The sequence below is a fragment of the Piliocolobus tephrosceles genome, chromosome 7 (genome assembly GCF_002776525.5).
Source record: "Piliocolobus tephrosceles isolate RC106 chromosome 7, ASM277652v3, whole genome shotgun sequence".
Lineage (NCBI taxonomy): Eukaryota > Metazoa > Chordata > Mammalia > Primates > Cercopithecidae > Piliocolobus > Piliocolobus tephrosceles.
In genome coordinates this window covers 10,698,393-10,721,212 of record NC_045440.1, presented here as the reverse complement: position 1 = coordinate 10,721,212, position 22,820 = coordinate 10,698,393, and the positions used below count along the sequence as shown (strand labels likewise).

The window sequence follows — 22,820 nt, the reverse complement described above, 5'->3', positions numbered from 1 at the left end:
AGAAGGGCAGAGCAAGGGTTGAAGAAGAATCAGGTGGACGCGTCTCCCTGCCGGATGGGAGCAAGCCGTACCCACGGGTCTGCCCTGCCAGATGGGAGCACGCCGTACCCACGGGTCTGCCCTGCCAGATGGGAGCACGCCGTAGGATGGGAGCATGCCATACCCCAGAGCAGCTGGGAAGCTGAGGCACAGACGCGGGCATGGGACAGAGCTGCTGCCACGGGGGCTGACCCAGCACAGAGGGCTGAGGAAACTGCAGCCCCAGGTGAGCAGCGCAGACTCGGACCACCAACTCACACCAGACAACAACTGCAAGGGCAAACACTGTCTAACTACAATACGTGTATTTTTTTGCATAAAAGTATAAAATATCTTTGCTATTGAGGTAGATTTTAGATAAAGATTTCTTAAAACACAAAAACTATGAAATTAAAGATGAAGTCACATTATATCAACTTCTAAACAATGGAAGACACTGACGTTTTTACAAATGAAAAGGCAGCCAGGCGCAGTGGCCCACACCTGTAATCTCAGCACTTTGGGAGGCTGAGGTGGGCGGACAAGAGGTCAGGAGTTCAAGACCAGCCTGACCAACATGGTGAAACCCCGTCTCTACTAAAAATACAAAAATTAGCTGAGCGTGGTGGCAGGCGCCTGAAATCCTAGCTACTCAGGAGGCTGAGGCATGAGAATCGCTTGAACCCAGGAGGTGAAGCTTGCAGTGAGCTGAGATTACACCACTGCACTCCAGCCCGGGCGACAGAGCAGGACTCCATCTCAAAAAAAAAAAAAACACCAAAAGAAAAGAAAAGGCAATCCATGAGAAAAGGTGGTTGCTGGGCTTTGGAGCATCTAAAGAATCCCAGAAATTGGTAAGACAAGCCCCGCAGAAACACGGGCAAAGGCAGATGGTCAAGAGGTGTGAAAGGCTGTCCAGTTTCGTTAGCTGAGTAACATGCATTGAATAAGAAACAGAAACCTCACACTTGATTAGTCAGACTGCGAACACCTGGATTAACCGGGCCCTGGAGAAACAAGAATGCGGGGAGAGTCAAGTAGGCACACAGTGGCACAGCTGCTTCAAAGACAAGCTGGGAATCTGTCCCTCTATTGAAATGTACAACCAACGCCTCTCTAGGCACACACCCCAGGGAAACTCCCCAAGTGCAGACACACAAAGACAGAGAAAGATGCCAGAAACCACAGGAGCAGGCACCTCCCACTTCCAGCCAAGACGGAAAAGACTTGAACAGACACTTAGAAGAAGAAATGCAAATGGACAATAAGCACAATCGAAAGCAAAACATGAAAGAGGCCGGACGGTGCAGTCCGTGCTGCAGGATTCACTCTCACCGCACTCAGCACCAGGTTCTGTGACAGGGGACGGTCACGACTCAGCAGGAGGGTTTGCATCTTGTGTGGGGGTAACACTGGTGCCCGCAGCTAACGGCCAAGACCCGCCAAAGTGGACCCTTTCGGCCCGCACAGCCTTGGTGATGGACGCAGAGGGGCAGGGCAGAAGCCAGAACACAGGAGCGAGAGCTGGACGCCCAGGGAACCAGGCGGAAGCCTGTCTCAGTCCTTGCTGCTGATGGTAGCAGCGGGTGTCCTACTCAGGCCAGGTACCCCACAGGCCTGGGGTCAGCTGAAGGAGGGCCCAAGAAGCTGCAGAGAGCTGGAGGCCCAGAACTGCCCACAGCACCCAGGCAGGCAGCAAGTCTGCAACAATGCACGTGAGCTGCGTGAGCTTCCACCCCCAGGAGCTGGAAACTAAAAGGGCTTACGTCCACCTTCCGAGTTTCAGGCAGAAGAGCCTCCCGTGGTCCCCCGTAACCAGGAACATTCGGGGAGGGAACTGTGGGAACCGCAGTTCAGCACAGCCAAGTGGACAGAAATGAACCCATCCTATCTGTTAATGGCACGTCAGTAAGATACAGATGAAGGTGCGGGACAGAACAAATGCACACACCTCATCCTCCTCCCAAGGCCCCACCAAAATGAGAGTAAGTGGGGTTGCAACACACAGAGGACAAAGGAAGGATAGACGAAAAAAATACAGTGTTGGAAGGTGAAAAGTAGACAGGATACTGAATCCTACAATGGCAGCCGAAACACATCAGACATGAGACCTGCTCCAGTGGGGCTGCCAGGGAGCCTGGAAGTGGGGAGGAAAAGGGGTGCAGGCAGGCTGTGAAAGCCTCCCCACCATCGGTGGGAGACCAGAACTCACTCTCTGCAATGGCCAGGTCTGGCCCCCGGGAGCCTCCGACACCACAACTGAAGGCGAAGACCCCGTAAGATAAACAGGGAGGGAGAACCTGTCCACAGAGAGTGTGGGAGACCCTTCTTCTCCTCCTTCCTGCTCCAACTCTGAGATGCAATGACAGAAATGAAGGGTGCAGCAGGAAGGGTGGAAGATGAAGTTTGAGAAAATCTCCCAGAAAGTGGCCTTAAACCACTAAACCATAAAAAAATCAGGGAGAAGATGTAAGAAAAAAAGGGAATCTATTGGGAGACTCAATATCTGAATGACAGGAATTCTGTAAACTGAAGATTGAAAGCAAAGAGCAGGAAATGATCAAGGAAACGAGAGCGGCACACGTTCCCAGACTACGGAGGCCACGACAGATAAAAACAGACCACGCTCAAGACCTCAGCATCAAGCTCCACCACATGAAGGCCAGAAGCAAAACCGCAAACTGCCGCGAGGGAGGAAAACTGCTCGTAGCCAAAGGAATCGAGAACCAGAACAGCAACTGCCTTCTCCAGCGACACTGGAGGTTAAAAGTCTTAAAGTGTGAGAGACAATTATTTAGCCCAGAATTCTACACCCCAAGAAACAAATTTTAAGTACAAGAATTAAGGTACACTTGACCTTCAAGATCTCTAAAATATTTATCTCCCAAAAACCATTTTTCAGGAAGTTACTAGGGAATGTGTTTCAACAAAATGGAAGCAAACCCAAGAAATGAAAAGACTGAGGCCCAGGATAGCAAAGGAAGCCCCTGGGAGAGGCGAGACGGGGAGTTACAGCAAGGACTTGGGGGCGGCCCATGCTTGGGGGTGGAACGGTCTGGAAGAGGCCACGAAATTCGATGAAGCTCACTGAGCCCTGAATGTGTCTGACCATAGAACAAGGACAGGGAGGTGCGGGGAGAAATTAGTACTATTAAGTATTTAGGAGAAAATGCAAAAACCCAAGAAAACTATTAACTCTACTAAACCTCCGCTCACGCCACTAAAGGTTTCACAAAATGGAATAATCATATGTTACGTGACTCAGCAAGAAACTGTATTTACGGAGACATAAACATGTAAACAATACTGATGTACAAACATTTTGAAAAAATTATATTGGAAGGACAGGGGTTGTAAAAAATATGCATCCATGGTGGGGGAAGGTGCTAAAAAAAAAGGAAATCCTTAGTTTCCAAAGTCAATTTCATAAGATTTAATCCTCTCCTTCCCTGCCAGAAAAGAAGAAGAAAACAGGAAGCAACAGTGTAAGTGTGTGACTCTGAAACGGGGGTAGTTTACCCTGGAACAGCCGCTGCAGAGCTGGAGGGTGTGTGACTGGAGTGATGGGCAGAACACTGCTGTTTTTAATAATAATTCCTGGAGAATTATTTGAATCTAAAATATATGCAACATATAACTGACAACTTAAAAATAAAGTTCAATATGGGCTCTTCAGTGAAAGAAATTTACCGAAATGCGCACACCCTGGTTATTTTGGTTGTTGACAAATCAGTCTTATCTTTGGGACAAATGGAATTATCAACACTCTTCTAGAACCAAAGAAACAGATCGTGTAACGTGAACAAATATCAATCAACTGGTTAAATCATCACCATAATTACCATGCTTTGTCCTAACTGTACAAGAACATTTTTCTGCATCTCACGCCCAAGGATGGATGTGGGCACTGATCCTCATCCAGCTGCCTCCTGTCCCTCACAGCGCACCACTCCGCCCAGCCCTGATATCCAGCAGGCCTCCTCCTGGGCGTGCATCTCAACGGACCCTGCGCAATGGCCCGTGCAGAAGTGACCCACAGTTCTTACCTTTTTTGTTGTGATTTCATCATTTTGCCCCTGGCCAAGACTTCTCTTTTTCCAGGTGCAAGTAAATTATAACATTTTTCCTTTAACATTTCCAAGGCATAGCACTTCAAAATATGCTGCTCTTTCATGATTTAAACAAACAAACAAAAAAAATCAATAAACTGGCATAGAAGGGAACTTCTTCAACATGATAAAGGCCATGTATGAAACCCACAGCTAACATCATACGGGATGGTGAAAACGGGGATGCTTCCTCCTCAAGATCGGGAATGAGACCAGGATTCCCACTCGTGGCACTTTTTGTCAACATCATAGTACAACTTCTAGCCAGGGCAATTAGTCAACAACAACAACAAAAGGAAGCAAAGGGCATCCAGACAAGACAGGGAAAGTACAACTATCTTTACTCACCAAGGAAAAAGTAAAACTACCTGAAATCACAGAAGACAGCACCTTGCACCGTGATGCACCACACAAGACGCTGGTGAAGGGCTGGCTGCATGTGGGATGGCAGAGCCTCAAGATAACGCAGACCCTGAAGATGGTAACACCGCACTTTCCGTACCTCTTTAATGTTTGGATACATGAACACTCACCATTGTGTTACAGCACAGGCATGTACTGACTGGGCAAGCAGCCTGGGAGCAACAGGCTGTGCCACACAGCCCAGGCCTGCAGCCAGCTCCACCGTCTCCTGTGTGTAAGCAGACTTTGCTCACACAACAATGGAATCCTCTAAGGATGCATTTGTTGGAACGCATTATCATTGTTAAGTGATGTGTGACTGTATATAGAAAACCCTAAGGAATCCACAACAAAATTGTAAGAGCTAATAAACTAGTTCGGCAAAACTTAGGATACAAGGTCAATGCACAAAATCCCTTGCATTTTTACACACAAACACCGAACATTCCCAAAAGAAAACAAAGAAGAAAGCAATTCCACTAAACAATAGCACTAAAAAGAATAAAATACTTTGGAATAAACTTTTTAAAAAAGGGTAAAACTTTTCTATGTCCTGGAAGTACTGGAAGGAAAAATATAAAAAAAGATAAGGCCAGGTGCAGTGGCTCACACCTGTTATCCCAGCACTTTGGAAGGCCAAGACAGGCAGATCACCTGAGGTTGGGAGTTCGAGACCAGCCTGACCAACACGGAGAAACTCCATCTCTACTAAAAAAATACAAAAAAAAAATTTAGCTGGGCGTGGTGGCACATGCCTGTAATCCCAGCTACTCGGGAGGCTGAGGCTGGAGAATCACTTGAACCCGGGAGGTGGAGGTTGTGGTGAGCCAAGATCATGCCATTGTATAGTAGCCTGGGCGACAAGAGTGAAACTCCGTCTCAAAAAAAAAAAAAAAAAAAGAAACTGCAGTCTGAAAACTACAAAATATAGTTGAGAGAAATTAAAGAGGACTTAATTGAATAAAAAGACATCATAAAGTTAGGGACCGGACAACGTAATATTTTAGGAAGACAATACTGCCCAGTGTTCTACAAACTCGTGCGATACCCATCAAAACTTCAAATGATTTTTTTTTTTTTGCAGAAATTGACATGCAGATCCTAAAATTAATACGGAATTGCAAGAGACCCTGAGTCTTGAAAAAGAACAAAGTAGAGGGACCCACACTTCTCAATTCAAAACTTAGTACACAGCTACAGCAGTCAAAACAAGATGGTAGATGGTACAGACACGGGATGGACATAAATCAACGGAATAGAATTGAGAGTCCAGAAATAAACCCCACATCTGTGGCCAACTAATTTTTTTTTTTTAGACGGAGTCTTACTCTGTCACCCAGGCTGGAGTGCAGTGGTGTGATCTCGGCTGACTGAAACCTCTGCCTCCCGGGTTCAAGTGATTCTCCTACCTCAGCCTCCCAAGTAGCTGGGACTACAGGCTCCTGCCACCATGCTTGACTAATTTTTGTATTTTTAGTAGAGACAGGGTTTCACCACGTTGGCCAAGGCTGGTCTCGAACTCCTGACCTCAAGTGATCCACCCACCTCAGCCTCCCAAAGTGCTGGGATTACAGGTGTGAGCCACCGCACCCAGCTGCCAACTGATTTTCAAAGAGTGCTAAGTCCACTTGATGGGGAAATGATGTCTTCCACAAATGGTGTTATGACAATTGGATACCCACATGCAAAGGAAGGAAGTTGGAGCTCTACCTTACACCATACACAAACATCAGCTGAAAATGGATCAAAAACCTACACATAAGTGCTAAAACCATAAAACTCTTAGAAGAAAACCTAGGCATAAATCTTTGTGACTTTTGATTAGGCAATGATGTCTTAAATATGATATAAAAATCAAAGGCAACAAAAGAAAAAAATAGATAAATTGAACTTTATCAAAATTAAAAACTTTGGGGCTTTAAAGGACCCCATTGAGAAAATAACTCCTGGTATGGAAGAAAATATCTGCAAATCAAGTATCTGATGAGGACTCAGTATGGAGAATGTACAACCAACTCCTACAACTCAGCAACAGAAAGACAATCCAATTAAAACTGGGCAAAGGATGTAAACAGATAGTTCTCTAAAGAAGATATACAAAAGGACAACACGCAGGAAAAGATGCTCAACATCCTCAGTCATAGGAAAAATGCAAAACCACAATGAGATACCAGTTCACACCTACAAGGGTGGCTATTATCTAAAAAAAAAAAAAAAAAAAAAAAAAAAAAGAAGTGTTAGTGAGCATGTAACGTAGAGAAATGAGAACCTTTATACAATGCTGGTGGGCATGTAACATGGTTCAGCTGCTGTGCAAGAGTCCAGCCGTTTCTGAAAAAAATAAACTTGGAGTTACCACTTGACCCTGCATTTCCACTCCTAAGTATAAACTCAAGAGAATCGAAAACATACGTCCACACCAGGCCACACAAAAACATGTGCGTGGATTCTCACAGCAACATGACTGACAATAGCTAAAAAGGAGAAGCAACCGAACGTTCATCAGCTGATGAATGGAGAAACAAAATGTGGCCCATCCACACAATGGAATATTAGCCTTAAAAAAGCAAGTGAGTTCTGACCCATGCTACAACAGAAATGACCCTTTAAAAAATTATGCTACATGAAAAAACCCAGACACAAAGGGTCATATGTTGTATGATTCCATTTATATGACATGTTCAGAACAGATAGATCTATAAAGAAAACAGATTACTGGTTTCCAGAGGCTAGAGGGAATGGGGGCTGAGTGGTTAAGGGATAAGGAGTTTTTTTGTTTTTTGAGACAGGGTCTCACTGTGTTGCCTAAGCTGGAGTGCAGTGGCACAATCTTGGCTCACTGAAGTCTTGACTTCTCAGGCTCAAGTGACCCTCCCACCTCAGCCTCCTGAGTAGCTGGGACTATAGGTGCACATCACCATACCTGGCTACTTTTTGTACTTTTTGGTAGAGACAGGGGACTCGCCATGTTGCCCAGGTTGGTCTCCAACTCCTAGGCACCCACCTTGGCCTCCCAAAGTGCTGGGGTAACAGGGTGAGCCACTGTGCCCAGCCAAGGTGTTTCTTTTTGGTGTAGTAAGAATTTTCTGGAATTAGATGGTGGTAATGGAATGGTTGTACAACAGAGTCAATACACTAAAAAGCACTAAATTGTATACTTTGAATTGGTTAATTTGAAATGGTAAATTTTAGGCTACCTTTCTGGGGTGTAGCCTTATCTATCTCGTCCTTGTGACACGACCTCATCATCACAAATTCCCTTTTAAGCCAGGGCCAAGTGGTTTTGGTTGCTTTAATTTAAGGGTCTAAACTGTCCAGGGAACTCACCCAAGGACGTTAGACTTGATAGACCAGAGTGTGAACCCTCCGAAATCACATGGGAGACCATGCCACCAAGGGAACCAAAGCAGGGGCAGCGTCTGCACGCTCACCCTGGCGGGGTCCTCCCTCAAGGGCCATAGTCTGTTTTTCTGGGGTGTGCCCACCCGTCCTGACTCTGCGCTGGCACCTCCACCTGGACATGGCTCCAATGGTTCAGCAAAAGGCTTGTGTACCCGACCTTTTCATTTGCTCCCTGGAAAAACAATTTTTTACCCTGTGAGACTAGGTCAACTCACATCAGTATTTTGACTTTTAATTCAACATCTGCGTATTAAACAGTATCTTACAAATGCCACTGAAACGAAGTGGTTGAATGCTGAAGCTCTGTGAAAAGATGTCACCCAAAGGATCACCAACAACTTCAAAGGCCAAGTGCTTTGTCAGAATCACAATGGACCAGCCAGTTACAAATCAGAACTCTTTCAACACCAACTTGAAATAATCATCCTGACACTGTAAGCTTCCCATATGCCACTGCTGCATGAGTGCATAACTTAGTGAAATAAAACAGGAACAGTGATGCGAAGAATTGTCTCCTGACAATTCCAGAGAGAAAAGGAGGTCTGGAAGTGTTTATTTTTAAATAGTGATTTTAAAAGTGAAAAGCCCATCACTTTAGGCAAGAAAACACGTATCTTCTAGAAGGAAACTGGCCTGGAATTTACAGATATTATTTTTTCACTTAGAAATGATCCATCATCCATCCATGCATACAGCTTCAACTGCCCCACCTAATTTCATCTTCCTACCACCAGATATGTTATTGGTGAACGATCACCTTTAAAACTTTTGTTAGGTTACAGCAAAGAAAAAGCAAATCGACCCTAAAAATACAATTTTAGAAAAGATTAAAAATGTTGGTTCAGTAAAATTCAGAGAAAAACAGGAAATGTTAGGGACGGCCTGCTCCTTGTAAGGCATGACAGTGCACATGCTCCCCATTACCATCACCATGAGAGTCGTACGTTGTTATCATCAATAAACTGACGCTGACACACTGTTGCCACCCCAGTCTGCAGTTTACATTGCGGTTCACTCTCGTACATCCAGAGTTGGAGCAAATGCAGAATGAGATGCGCCCACCATGGCGGCATCGTACAGGGTGGTTTCGCCGTCCTGCAAGTCCTCTGCGCTCCACCTGCTCCTCCCAGTTCCCGGCAGCCACTGATTTTCTCAGGGTCTCCTTGGTTCTGCTTTTCCACAGCGTTACAGAATTGGAATCACAGCGTGTGGCCTTTGCAGATTGGCTTCTGTCACTCAGCAATAAGTGTTCAAGGTCCTGTCGTGTTTTTCACGGTTTGATCGTTCATTTCTTTATAGCCCTGAATAATTTTCCAATGTCGGGATGCACCACAATTTGCTTATTCATTCACTTACTGAAGGACATCTTCGTTGCTTCCAAGTTTTGGCAGTTATGAATAAAGCTGCTATAGACATCCATGTGCAGGTTTATTGACGTTTTCCATCTATTTGGATAAATGAAAAGGGGCGTAACTGCTGGATCATACAGGTAAGAATATGTTTAGTTGTGTAAGAAACTACCAAACTGTCTTCCAAAGTGGCTGCCCTGTTTTGCATTCCCACCTGCAGTGATGAGAGTTCCTGTGCCTCCAGCATTTGGTGGTGTCAGTTCTGGATTTTGTCCACTCTAGTAGGTGTGTGATGGTGTCTCATTGTCTTGATATGCATTTCCCTGATGACATACAACGTGAAACATCTTTATGTAGGATTATTTGCACCATATTTTCCTTGGTGAGGTCCACATCTTTGGCCCATTTTCTTAAGTTTAAGAATTCTTGAAACATTTTGAGTAACAGTCCTTTGTCAGATATGTCTTTTGAAAATATTTTCTCTAAGTCTGTGGCCTATCTCTTCACTCTCTTGACAGTGTCATTTGCAGAAGATTTTAATTTTAATGATGTCCAAGTTATCAACTGGACATCTACTAATCAATTCTTTCTTTGATTGATCAAGCCTTTGGTGTTGTAGCTAAAAAGTCACTGCCGAACCCAAGGGCACCTAGATTGCCTCCCATATTATCTTCTAAGAGTTTATAGTTTTGCATTTTACACTTCGGTCTAAGATCCTTTTTTTTTTTTTTTTTGAGATGGAGTCTTGCTCTGTAGCCCAGGCTAGAGTGCAGTAGCACCATCTCAGCTCACTGCAACCTCTGCCTCCCGGGTTCAAGCGATTCTTCTGCCTCAGCCTCCCAAGTAGCTGGGACTACAGGTGTGTGCCACCCCACCCAGCTGATCTTTGTATTTTTAGTAGAGATGGGGTTTCAACGTGTTAGTGAGGATGGTCTTGATCTCCTCACCTCGTGATCTGCCTGCCTCGGCCTCCCAAAGTGCTGGAATTATAGGCGTGAGCCACCGCACCCGGCCCAGATCCATTTTTAACAAGATTTTCTTTGTAAAAGATTTAAGGTCTGTGTCTATATTTTTATGCATGTGGATGTCTAGTTGTGCCAGCACTATTTGTTGAAAAGACCATTCACTGAATAGCCTTTGCTCCTTTATCAAATGATCTAAGTCAGTAGTATTTATGTGGGTCTATTTCTGTACTCTCTATTCTGTCCCATTAATCTATGTATCTACTCTTTTGCCAACAATACACTGTTTTGATTACTGTAGATTTATGGTAAGTAAGTCTTGAAGTCAGGTAATGCCAGTCCTTTGATTTTATTTTTCTCCTTTAATATTCTGCTGGCTATTTTTAGTCTTTTGCTTCTCCATCTAAACTTTAGAATCAGTTTAGCAATATTCACAAAATAACTTGCTGGGATATTAATCAGGATTGTATTGAATGTGTATATCAAGTTAGGAAGAATGACTAGCTCTGTAATATTGAGTCTTCCTATCCAGGAACATGGAGTATCTCCTCAATTTTTAGTCTTCTTTGATTTCTTTCATCAGAATTCTACAGTTTCTTCATATAGATGCTGTACACATTTGTTAGATTTACACCAAAATATGTTATTATGGGGGAAGGGTGATGGTAATATAAATGATACTGTGTTTTGTTTTGTTTTTTTGACGGAGTCTTGCTCTGTCGCCCAGGCTGCAGTGCAGTAGCGCAATCACGGCACACTGTAAACTCTGCCTCCCGGATTCAAGTGATTCTCCTGCCTCAGGCTCCCGAGTAGCTGGGATTATAGGTGTGCGCTACCATGCCTGGCTAATTTTTTGTATTTTTAGTAGAGACAGGGTTTCACTGTGTTAGCCAGGATGGTCTCAATCTCCTGACCTTGTGATCCGCCTGCCTTGGCCTCTCAAAGTGCTGGGTTCCAGTTGTTCTTTGCTGACATATAGGAAAGCAGTTGACTTCTGTGTATTAACCTTGTATCATACAACCCCACTACAATCCTTTATTAGTTCCAGAAGTCTTTTTTGTGGCTTCTTTCAGATTTTCATTACCTGCGTTTTCTTTAAAAACTTCGTTATGCTGATTGAAAAAGCAAGAACATTTCTAACAGGCACAATGGACAGTGCATTAGCTTTCTAGGGCTGCCATTACCAAGCCCCATGGACTGAGTGAACTCAACAACAGACATTTGTTCTCTCACAGCCTGGAAGACTGGAAGGCCAAGGTCATGGTCTCAGCAGGGCTGGTTTTGGACCTTGGCTTGCAAATGCTGTTTTCTCTGTTGTCACAGGGTCAAGCCTCTGTACGTATGCGTGTCCTGATCTCGTCTTCTAATATCGACACCAGTAATATTGGATTAGGGCACACCCTGACGACTTCACTGACCCTTAATCAACTTCAGGACCCCATCTCCAAATACAGTCACATTCTGAAGTATGGGGGGTTAGGGCTTCAACTTACAAATTTGCTGGTGGCGGTTGTGGGGAGGGGCAATTCAGCCTTTAACAGGTATATTCTTTAAAAGGTAAAAATATGCCCAACAGCAGTCACTTACTCCTTAATTGGAATGTTATCCTACTACACTGGGAGCTTGTACCATTTGAAAACATTAAGCCATATGGGAAAAATGCAGAAAGGAACATGGAATACATGGATTTGTCCCACAGGAAAAACATGCTTAGTGTAAACCCGTATCTAGGAGACATGAAGGAAACCTTTTCCTTCTCACTTGTCTTCAATCCTGGACCAGAATGGTGTCCGTGGCACTCATCACATAGCAGGTTAGACAGGATTTCTGAGGGGGCCTGGAAATGGAATCACCACATAGAATATTACGTCTGTGGGAAAACGTGTCCACAATCAACGGAGATCTGACCTGTGGGGCTGGAAGGTGATCTGTGGGATGACAAGGACTGCCTGTTGAGATCCCATTGAGCGGCTCCATTATAAGGTGTGTGAAAACCAGAGACCGTGCAGCTCTCAGGAATACAAATGCGTGGCGAACAAATGCCCAGTGAGAGACCACCGCTAAAGAAACATGAACGAGATCCCCAGAAATGGCACCCAGGAACCCACGTCTGGCTTCACGGACTTATGTGTTTACCGCGGAACAGAATGGACCCGCCCATATGTGCTGCACCCAGGTGGTCTTCTCCTGCATCTCTCAGAGGGATGTGCTGCACACAAACGGTCTATTCCCGTGTCTCTCGGTGGGATGTGTTGCACCCAGGTGGTCTCTTCCCGCATTTCTCAGTGAGATGTGCCACACACAAGCGGTCTAATCCCATGTCTCTCAGTGGGATGTGCTCCACCCAGGTGGTCTCTTCACACGTCTCTCAGTATGATGTGCCACACACAGGTGGTCTATTCCTGCGTCTCTCAGTGGGATGTGCTGCACCCAGGTGGTCTCTTCCTGCGTCTCTCAGTGTGATGCGCTCCACCCAGGTGGTCTCTTCCCGTGTCTCTCAGTAGGACATGCCGCACACAGGTGGTCTCTTCCTGTGTCTCTCAGCGGGGGTCTCTCACAGTCTCACAAGTGAGTGGAGCTGCACTGCAGGGATCGGAGCTGATGGGACCCTCATGGCGGATGATCCTGCAGCCACCAAGAGCTTACGTGGGACTGTCATGGGACAGATGTCTGCCAAAGACCACGGGACAAGAACATCAGAAGCCTGTCCCTGAGTGGATACAAGCTAACGGGGTCAAGGAGGCCACCACAGTGACTGGAGACACGGTGTTGTGGTGGGGAAGGCGCCTGTTTTCCTCAGAAGACAGGAAGGCTGGGCCAAACCCGAGTTATAGCCCAAATGGCATCTTTAGAGCACACGAGTAAATGACCCCAAAAAGGCAGCACCCTGACCTGGCCTTGGCTGGGGAGTCCACAGGGGCCTTGGCAGAGCTTGTGTGGACAGTGATGCCTGCCCTGCCTACCTGCTGCAGGCCCTGTGCAGATCTGCAGACAGAAGCCCAAGGCCCAGAAGATACATTCTCCAGGGCAAGTGATGATGACAGAGGTTAACTTCAGTCCCTGAGACCCACCCACATCTGCAGACAACCTCACCTGTCAAAGGCTGAGCATGTTTCCGACTCACTTTCTCAGAGGTCACTTTTGTTGGTGGATTTTGGACAGCCAGCGTCTGGGGTTCCCTCTTTCCTTGGCCACTTGGAACACGAGGAAAAAGTCTCTGCAGCACCTTCTCAACAAACACTGTATGGACAACCGATGAAAAGAAAAGGAAGAAAAGGAACCAGTTATGCAGTTTACTGAATCACACATGCCTTTTACTCTACACAAACAAACACATCCTGAAAGCACCAGCGGAGACCCAAGTCCCCGGTCCTCCCACCCTGGGCACTGCACACCGGGATCCCCCAGACTCTGCCCCTCAGAGAAACTCCTGAGGCTGACCCTAGAGGACCCCCCACCATCCTGCCATCAACTGACCCTCTCCACAGGGCATCACCCTGAGTCCAGTAGGCTGTGCACTGCCGGCAGGTGCTACCTCTGGCTCCAGGTCGCTTGGTTCCTCCCTGTGAGGTTGAGGCACATGCAGGCCGTGACCCCTGTCAGTGGGCCTGTGGTCCTGGGTGGATGGTGTCAGTGGCCCACAGCACCTGGAGCCAGGTGTGTGAATGGAGCAGGTGTGGGGGGCCCTTAGGCAGGGCAGGCACCACCCCACGCCCTCTGGGAACCCGTGGTCTGCACTCTCTCCCTTAAACTGAACGTGTCAACAACTGCGACTGTGGAGAATTCCGTGTACCTGACGTGGTTTAGCCACTAAACAGAGATTCTTTACTTTGCTTGTTTTTGTTTACATTGCTTAAACTGTGAGGACAAACTGTCATAATGAATAAATATTTCTGCCCTGAGTTAAGTGTGGTTAATGAACAGCCAGCCATTGATCTCAAAATAGCATAGTGGATAAGGTGTGGGGAAAAATTAATGAAATGTATTCTTTTAACCTCATAAAATTTAGAAAAAAGAGAGCTGCTCTGGAATAACCAAAAGTCGCACAGCAGAAATCAGCACTCCTCTCACAAGTACCTGGTGCCTTTAGGAACAGGGAGGCAGGGACTTGGCCTGACTGGAGGTGTGCAGGGATCTGTCATGGGCTCCCTGAGAGGAGATGCTGGGGGTGGCTTCTAGGCGAGGCAGGGAGGCTCCATGGCCCTACATGGGGACACTGTAGCTGAAGGCACAAACCCTTCCTAATTCTGGCCTCTCAGACAAACACGTGGTAGAAATCACCCTCCTACAGGCCCTGCTGTTAAGAACACTGTGTGGGTTTCCACGCAACGCTCACCAGAACTCCCCGTGTCCTCCGTGGACGGACCATGAAAGCCCTGAGCACAAAGCTCAGTGGAAGTGGGTCGCGGTGTGATCACGAACACGGGGGCTCTCACCTGAGACTCTGCACCTCCACGGCTCCCAACAAATGAGCGCAAAGGCTCCTTTTGCTGGGAGGAAATGACCTCCGGTTAAGTGGAAAACCTGAACTGAAACGATGTGATCCCTAAGCCCCCAGGGTCTTCACGAGGTCCTGGCAATGAGAGGGTCCCCATACGCTAATTTTTGAATATGACGCACAAGTGCTCTAGCACAGGACACCTCAAAAGCTCCTGCTGGCCGTGGTGAGCGGGTCTCACCCCTACAGAAAGGGCCTCAAGCACACCAGCCCGGAGGAGACACTTTGGCTCTCAGTCTGTGAAATGCTTCTAAAAATGTACTGCAGTGCTCCCAGGTATGTTCAAAAGAAGGTTCCAAGACTTCAGATACAAATCCAATTGTCACATTTCCTTTAAATGTCAAAGAAGAAAATGTCCTATGCAAGATGACCGGCCTGGTGATGAGCAGAGGAGATGGTAGGCAGATAAGATGAGCTTTACCCAACATCTTCACAAACCAGAACAAATTCGAAGACAAAACCGTAACCAGCCACCCAATTCTGCAAACAAGGACAGAGTGCTCAGAGCTAAAGCCTTGCTGGGCCTGGGGCAGCCAACGCGGACATGTGGCTGAAGTCGTCTCCCTAGGCCCAGCTGCCTGCCAGTGTCTGGAGCTAGGAAAATGCTACGGAGAAATCCCAGGCAATGGTCAGAGCCAGGCAATGCTGCAGAACGCCTGAAGCTAGGCAGGCACAAGACAGTCCCAGGGAGTGGGGCAGGCCCTGACTAAACAGCCACCACCAGGAGACGTTGGGCCCAACCAAGCATCAGATGACAGAGTTTGTGGAAACAAGGCAGCTGATCCCAAAGAAAATGGCAGAACACACCAGGGTGCAGGTCGGAGCGCACTGAGACCCTGCAGAACACAATAGGGTATGGGTCGGAGAGCACTGAGACACCGCAGAACACACCAGGGTGCAGGTCGGAGCGCACTGAGACCCTGCAGAACACAATAGGGTACGGGTCGGAGAGCACTGAGACACCGCAGAACACACCAGGGTGCGGGTCGGAACGCACTGAGTCTGGCCCCAGGTAACAGTCTTTCAAGGTTTCCTGAGGCAGATTTCTGAGCTAAAAGCAACATAAGAATGTGCCTAAAAAAAAAGATAGGTAGGGAGCATTTTCACTGAATTCCATCCAATGCCTGCAATAAATTACATTTATAGCCCAAGTAACAGTGGTTCTCTAACAACACTGTTAAATTCCACGTTTCAAATGAAAACATCTGATGTAGATGTACAGTACATTCAGAATTTTTTTTTTTTTTTTTTGGGAGGGGTCTCCCCCCTGTCGCCCAGGCTGGAGTGCAGTGGCCCGATCTCAGCTCACTACAAGCTCCGCCTCCCAGGTGTACGCCATTCTCCTGCCTCAGCCTCCTGAGTAGCTGGGACTACAGGCACCCGCCATCTCGCCCGGCTAGTTTTTTGTATTTTTAGTAGAGACGGGGTTTCACCGTGTAGACCAGGATGGTCTCGATCTCCTGACCTCGTGATCCACCCGTCTCGGCCTCCCAAAGTGCTGGATTACAGGCTTGAGCCACCGCGCCCGGCCCAGAATTTTTATAAAAATTCCAAAATGGAAGTAGAAGGTGGGAACAATCTAAAGTCAGTTGGCTTTAAATTCAGAGTGACAGCTGGCAGGGGTTTCTCAGGGATAACTGACAGGGCAGAGGCCACCCCGGGAGTCACAGGCTCCGCCTTCAGAGAGAAGTAACAGTCACTTCTCTCAGAAGAGATTTACATGATTCCAGCTGGCGCAGCGCGCCGGGCCCACAGAACCCCAAGGCCTCTGGGTCTTCAGCCTCTAGGATTTCTGCAATTCCCCTGCAAGCCTGCTGAGACACCGCACGAGCAGATTCAGGAAGGGTGGTTCCCAGAACCATGCAGACCAGGGGGTCCAGGCCACACGCCGAGGCCCCAACGCCCTCCTAAGGAGCTTCCCCATAGACCACCTAGGCAGGTCCTGGACCTCACTTCTCACCGGGAGCCCAGGGCCTGGGGCCACTGCCAGGGCTGAGAGCCTGACCCTCGGGGCTTTGCCACATGAAAGCCCCAGGCCTGGCGAGGCTCAGGGAGGCTGTTTCAACGTGAAAACTTGGGTTTCTGCCCCACCCCAGCCCTGGCTGTGTGAGCCCTCATCCAACAGTGGGCTCCCGCATCGACCAGACTCCGATCCTGCCCCATCCACCCTCGAGGCCTCACTTTCCTCCCATTTTCCTCGTCCTCCACCGTTGTGACATCTCTTGCAGCAGTTATGTTTTGGAATTGCTGTAACTTGGGTCCAGTGTTCTCAGGGTGACACTGAGGTCATTCACTTCTGCAGAACTGCAGATGGGCGCTGGTGCCCACAACCAGCTGGGATGTTTCTCTCCGCTGACGCCCTCGGTCGCCCGCAAGTGCTGTGAGGTCTGCTGGATTTCTCCTGGCCAAGCGACTCTCTTTCCTTTAGAACCAACAAACACCGTGGAGAAGACACCTCGGGACTAGATCCTTTTCCTCCTCAATCTCACCCACTAATTCTGGCATCTGCTGGTGGGTCCTGCCGGCAAAAGACGTGGCTGTGGGCTCTTCAGTGGCTTCCTTTCCTCACTCCTTCGGTGTTTATCACACAGAATTCTGTACTGAACAGCTGCCCGCATTTGCACATGTATTGAATTATTACCTTTGTGTTATGTAACACCTAAAAGACTCGTAGATGTTTCATTTGTTCCAAAAACCATCGCCCTGTACTAGCCACATATACTTTGTTGCTCAAATAGTCCCGGCACTGGCCACACGGTCTGCCGCAGTGTGGATCCAGCGCCCTCCAGCGTGGACCTGGCGCCCTCTAGCCCACCTGGCCCTCTCATGAGCACACAAGGCCCTGCAAGGTACCGCAGGCTCATCTTGTGTTTCCTCTGCCTAGGCCTGGAACCAGCCTCTTCTCCAAGGAGCCCAATATTTAGAAAGCAGGACGGGGCCCTAGGCGTGCACCTTGCTCCTCTTGTCTTCTGAACACAAAATCTCATCACGCCAGTCCTTGAAAATCACCGACTACTCTGCACAAATGAGGCCTTGGAGGAAGAGGAATGTCCTGGACACCCTCAAAGACAAATGAGATGTCCGAGAGGTAAATGCAGGCCACACAGACATGACCAACGGCAGGACGCCGAGGTGCCCACGAGGAAGGACGAGGACACACACCCGCACCATGCCAGCGTCACTCACGGACATGACCGAAGGCAGAATGCTGAGGTGCCCACGAGGAAGGATGAGGATGCATGCTCGCAACGTGCCAGTGTCAGCCACAGACACACAGGATGACAAAGCTGATATCTGGGATAATAAATCAGGATGCCAGGAAGAGCATGCAACTACTTAAGAATGCAGGAAAACAGGCTGCTTAAAATCTTAAGCAAATAATACAATTTAAATATAGAAGTTTAGTCCTTCACAGTTTTCACATGGAGGGTGGGAATGGGAAGAGGGCCGTAGGGATTTGGATGTGCTAATTCACGACGGTCAACACATAAAGATCTGTACAGTTTACAGCCATGGGAAAGACAACGTCCCTTTTCAAATTCAAACTTGAGCATGATTGTCCAAAAAAACTAAAGCAAAAAGAACACCTTTCGGTAGCCTAAGCTAAACTGGTTTAAGTATCTCATGAAACCTGTGGCTGAAGGGCCTCCATCTTGCACCGGTGTTCTAGAACCTCGGGAAGGAAAACATCTTTCCCGGCGGCCCACACACTCCTGGAGGTCACCATGTCTGCTCCATCGCTGGAATGAGCGTGAAGCCACGCTGGCCCCTGCTACTTCTGGTAAAAGCCTTGTTACAGGAAAGGCGAGTGTGTCCCTCACAATGCGCTTCACTGACAGGAGTTACAGCATGATTTTGATATTAAATATTGACAAAGGCCGGTGTTGTGTCATATTATGCATGACCAATGAATTATGCATAAAGCGTCCTGTCAACAGGCACAAAAACAGATGATCTCAAATAGATGCCAAAATGGGTATCTCATTATAAAGTGGGAGATTTTGTCTTCAACAAAAATTTTAATAAATCTTAACCCAGTTTAATACAAATATCCCGGTATCTAAAAATAACTTTGCTGACAAATATACATGTCTAAATATTTGCAGCTGCTAACATATAAATCATAAAGTATTTTTTAAAACAATAATTTTAACTTTTTAAAATCAGTTTTTAAAAGAGCAAAGTTTAAAAAGCAAAATTAGATATTAATAATTACTTTCCACCAGCTAATATTGCTGGCAGATGCATAGACGAGTGTCACTTCCTCCCAGCCCCGGAGAGGAGAGGATGGAGGCTGGGGCTGGGAGAAACCTCACGGACACGGTGCCACTTTGGGTTTAGCGCCTGAGCTGACAAGCGCCGAGTGTGCAGCCCCCACACACCTGGCCCAGGCACTCAGGGTCTTTAACATCAGTGCTCACACTGTTTATTTACATAGAAATCACCAGCTGTTTTAGACCAAAACCACATTACATGGCACTGATGCCCTTGCTGGTTCTTGGAATCGTCAGAGGAATGACATGAGGACCCCACGAACTGCTGGTGGTTTCCTGCAGATCTGGACCTGATTTTGTAAACACAGCCTGTCTTCCAATGGGCCAGCTCTACTTGGTGACTAATACCAAAAGCAGAACATAAATGAAAGGTTTTTTCCCTCCAGAATAACCAGAACACAGTGAAGCATTTGTCATGTTTGGTTTGTTGAAATGCTCCTTTTTGATCTAATGTGTTTTTACCTAAGTGTGTGTATGTCTATGAGCTACAGATGGAGGCTGAAAAATAATCAAGTTAGAGGTTAAAAGCCTCTTTTCTGTTTAATTTACAACATGTTGAAAACAAAAGAACACACAAAAACAGCGCTGGACCAGCTGGTGTGGCAGGAGCTCCCGGAGCCCTCGATGCTGTGTGGCCCAAACGAAAGTGTCTCGTGGTCACAATGACTCCATGTCTGCCAGAAGCCTGAGGCTGGTTCTGTTTGCCTTCCCACACCTCATCAATGTGCTCCGCTTCCAGCAGCAAGAGCAAGTTTTAACTTGAAACTCTAGTGCCCATCAAAAAGCAATCACCGGAAAATAAAAAGGCGGAGGACTGAGTGTTTAATGCCAATCGAAAAAAATAACCTGCAGGAAAACAAATAAATCACCAAGAAGGCCAAGCAATCAGCGCTGAGAAATGAGAGACACAACAACAAAAGGCCAAGGCCCAGAAAAACACCCCATCAGAAATTCACATGCCGCAACACCCAGCAGAAATGAGTCCCTTTCACGGGGGAATTAAGTCACTTTGGTATAATCCTCAGAAAGGACTGCTGCCTACACTTGCTATCTCAAGTCAAAGACGTAGGCAAATACCAATAAAATCCTTCAGTAAAGTGTTCTTTGGAAATTAGACACTTAGGAAAAACTGTAAATATATGTATCTCACAAAGAAACAAAGTTTGACCCTGGAAGTGAACCTATTCAATTCTAAACTCTTCCTAAATGCAGTTGCTGAATTGAAAACCGAATAGTTGGGTATGAAACTCTTGGTGCTGGAAGATAGTAGAAATAATGATCATTTGTGATTCTCTAAAATTTCAAAAGTTTTGCTATCACCCTTATAAACTGGTGTCTCTTGGGAAAGTGTGACTTTCAGAGAAAATACGTGCACAGCTTATTTGGGGATGTGAAGAATGAGATCAGTTCGAAAGGACCTATTTCAAAATGCGGATGCTCAGAAGCTGTAAAACCGACAGGACCACACGCTTACAGGGATTCACTAAAATAAGAGAGACCACAAATATTCATGAGTGACTTTACAACGTGAAGTCACTGGAGGAGAAAACACACTGATGTGGTTTGGCTGTGTCCCCTCCAAATCCCACGTGACATGTGAGCTCCAGTGTTGAAGGGGGGCCTGCTGGGAAGTGTCTGGGCCATGGGGGCAGATCTCGTGAGAATGGCTTGGTGCCCACCTCATGGTGATGAGCTCTTGGAGATCTGGCTGCTTAAGAGGCTGGGACCTCCGCCTTCTCCTGCTCTCCTTCTCTCCTTAGGACTCTGGCTCCCCTCTGCCTTCCCCAAGGGTGGCAGCTTCACGAGGAGACCTCACCAGAAGTGGTTGCTGGCGCCATGCTCCCTGTACAGCCTGCAGAGCCATGAGGCTGCAGAGCCAGTAAACCTCTTTTCTTTATAAAATACTCAGCCTCAGGCATTCCTTTACAGCAATGCAGAACAAACTAATACTCATAGAGAATAAAATCGGTTTATAACATTCCTTTTTAGTTTCCACTTAACAGATTTACAAACGGAAAAGTGATTAGATTTTCAAACAAGAGTCAGCAGGCTTCTAACATCATATTTAAATGAAAAACTGCTATAGAAAACAAGACTGGAGATAACCATTGTAGAAATTTCCACCATGGCCGGCTTGGAGGTGCTTGCTGCCTGCCTCCTTCACCTGTCATATTACAGAATAATCATTGTAGAAATTTCCACCATGGCCAGCTTGGAGGTGCTTGCTCCCTGCCTCTTTCACCTGTCATATTACAGAAATCTCCCAAAACATTTCCACTAAAACCACAAAACACACACAAACCACATTATTTCATCAGTTTAGAGAAAATATAAAAATTCTGCTCTCAGTGAATGGCAGCTCTAGCTGATCTTTTTCCTTCTACATCTGCCTGTCTCATTGTAATAAGCATTTTAAATTTAACATTTATCAGGATTATTGCATTTTTTGAAAATATGATAGTTTGAATTTTCTTTTTTCAGTAAAAACTATGTTTAAATGCCTGCTGAAAATATGCTGGCCCAGTCACAGCTTTCTTTAAAACAATAATCCCGGTGGGATTTTTTTTTTTTTTTTCATTTTATCCCTGTAATGAGGCAAGGTATTTAGCCTTTGACTATAATCTAGAAATAAAGGAAAACTGGTAATAGAATTGTATCACTTCACGAGAAAGAAAAGTTCAGTATGTTAATTCAATGAGTAGTAGATTCTTGAGGAGTTTCGTAACAGAATGACAAATGGGAAAATAACTGGCTACTACTTAAGCAAAAGTAGTAGGCAAGCTCTGAAATATCAAAAAGAAAGAACAAAAACAAGCGCTCGACATCAAACCAGAAATAAACTTGAATGGGACGTCACTAGAACCTCCCGCCATGACCAATCTGACGTGGGATTCTCACGGAGGAGGTGAAAATACACCAGATCATCATTTTCTACGGAAACTCTAACCTTTGAACAAAGAAGAAAGCCGGGCACCTGTAGGCCAGCTACTCAGGACGCTGTGTCAGGAGGATGACTTGAGAACCAGCCTGGACAACATAGTGAGATCCGATCTCTACAAATAAAAAAGGAGAAGAAAGGAAATATTCCACGCAAACTTTGTCCAGAGTTTTCCTTGTAGTTTTTTAACCAGCATCTGTCATATCATGAAGCGCTCACAAACATCTTTTACCTTCACGGGCGGCTGCAACAGTTTTCATTCAGTAACTGGCAAACACACCCAGCGGGGTGCAGAGCAGCCCAGAGGCTTTCGGAGAGGCTGGCACTGCCCAGACAGGGCACGACCCTCTGGCAGCCCACTCAGTTCTCGGAGTTGTTTTCTCACGGAAACAAGGCTGAGCTAAAACATGCTGAGAGGTCACTAGGAAGGCAATTCATCAAGTTGCTTGATGAAAATCAGGAGACACCAGATAAACTATACCTTTTACTCCAACATTTTTATTTTTTCCAGTTTCATTACACATTGGCTTTTTCATTAGATAGGTCTTGAATTCAGCCCAAAGAACTTGCAACCCATAAGGGATTCCATACCGACAAGCCCCGTGTTGTTTGCACAGGCAGGTTGCGCTCACCGAGGAACGCTATCAAGGATGTGGAATCCAGAACCCGGGAAGCAGCTGTACATCCTGCACCGACACCGCCTTGCCTGGAGCACCAGTGAACCACGGCTACCCACTGTGGCCTCCTGGAACCCACTTCTTCCCTGCGCCAGCCAGGAAGGTCCATGTGGTCCTTTTTGGGTGCTGTGGTTTCTCATCCCATGCCCTGATGCAGTGACGCCTCCTAAACTGCTCCCTGCTCCGGCTTC

General features: G+C 46.6%; 1 protein-coding gene across 1 annotated transcript in view; it reads right to left on the bottom strand.

Moving 5' to 3' along the window:
• ERICH1 (glutamate rich 1) overlaps positions 1-22,820 on the bottom strand; it is a 70,894-nt gene that overhangs the window by 41,566 nt on the left and 6,508 nt on the right. The window contains exon 2 of the mRNA XM_026453917.1: positions 13,336-13,482. Within this exon, the coding sequence (XP_026309702.1) occupies positions 13,336-13,482 (147 nt within the window). The remainder of the gene's footprint in view (positions 1-13,335; positions 13,483-22,820) is intronic.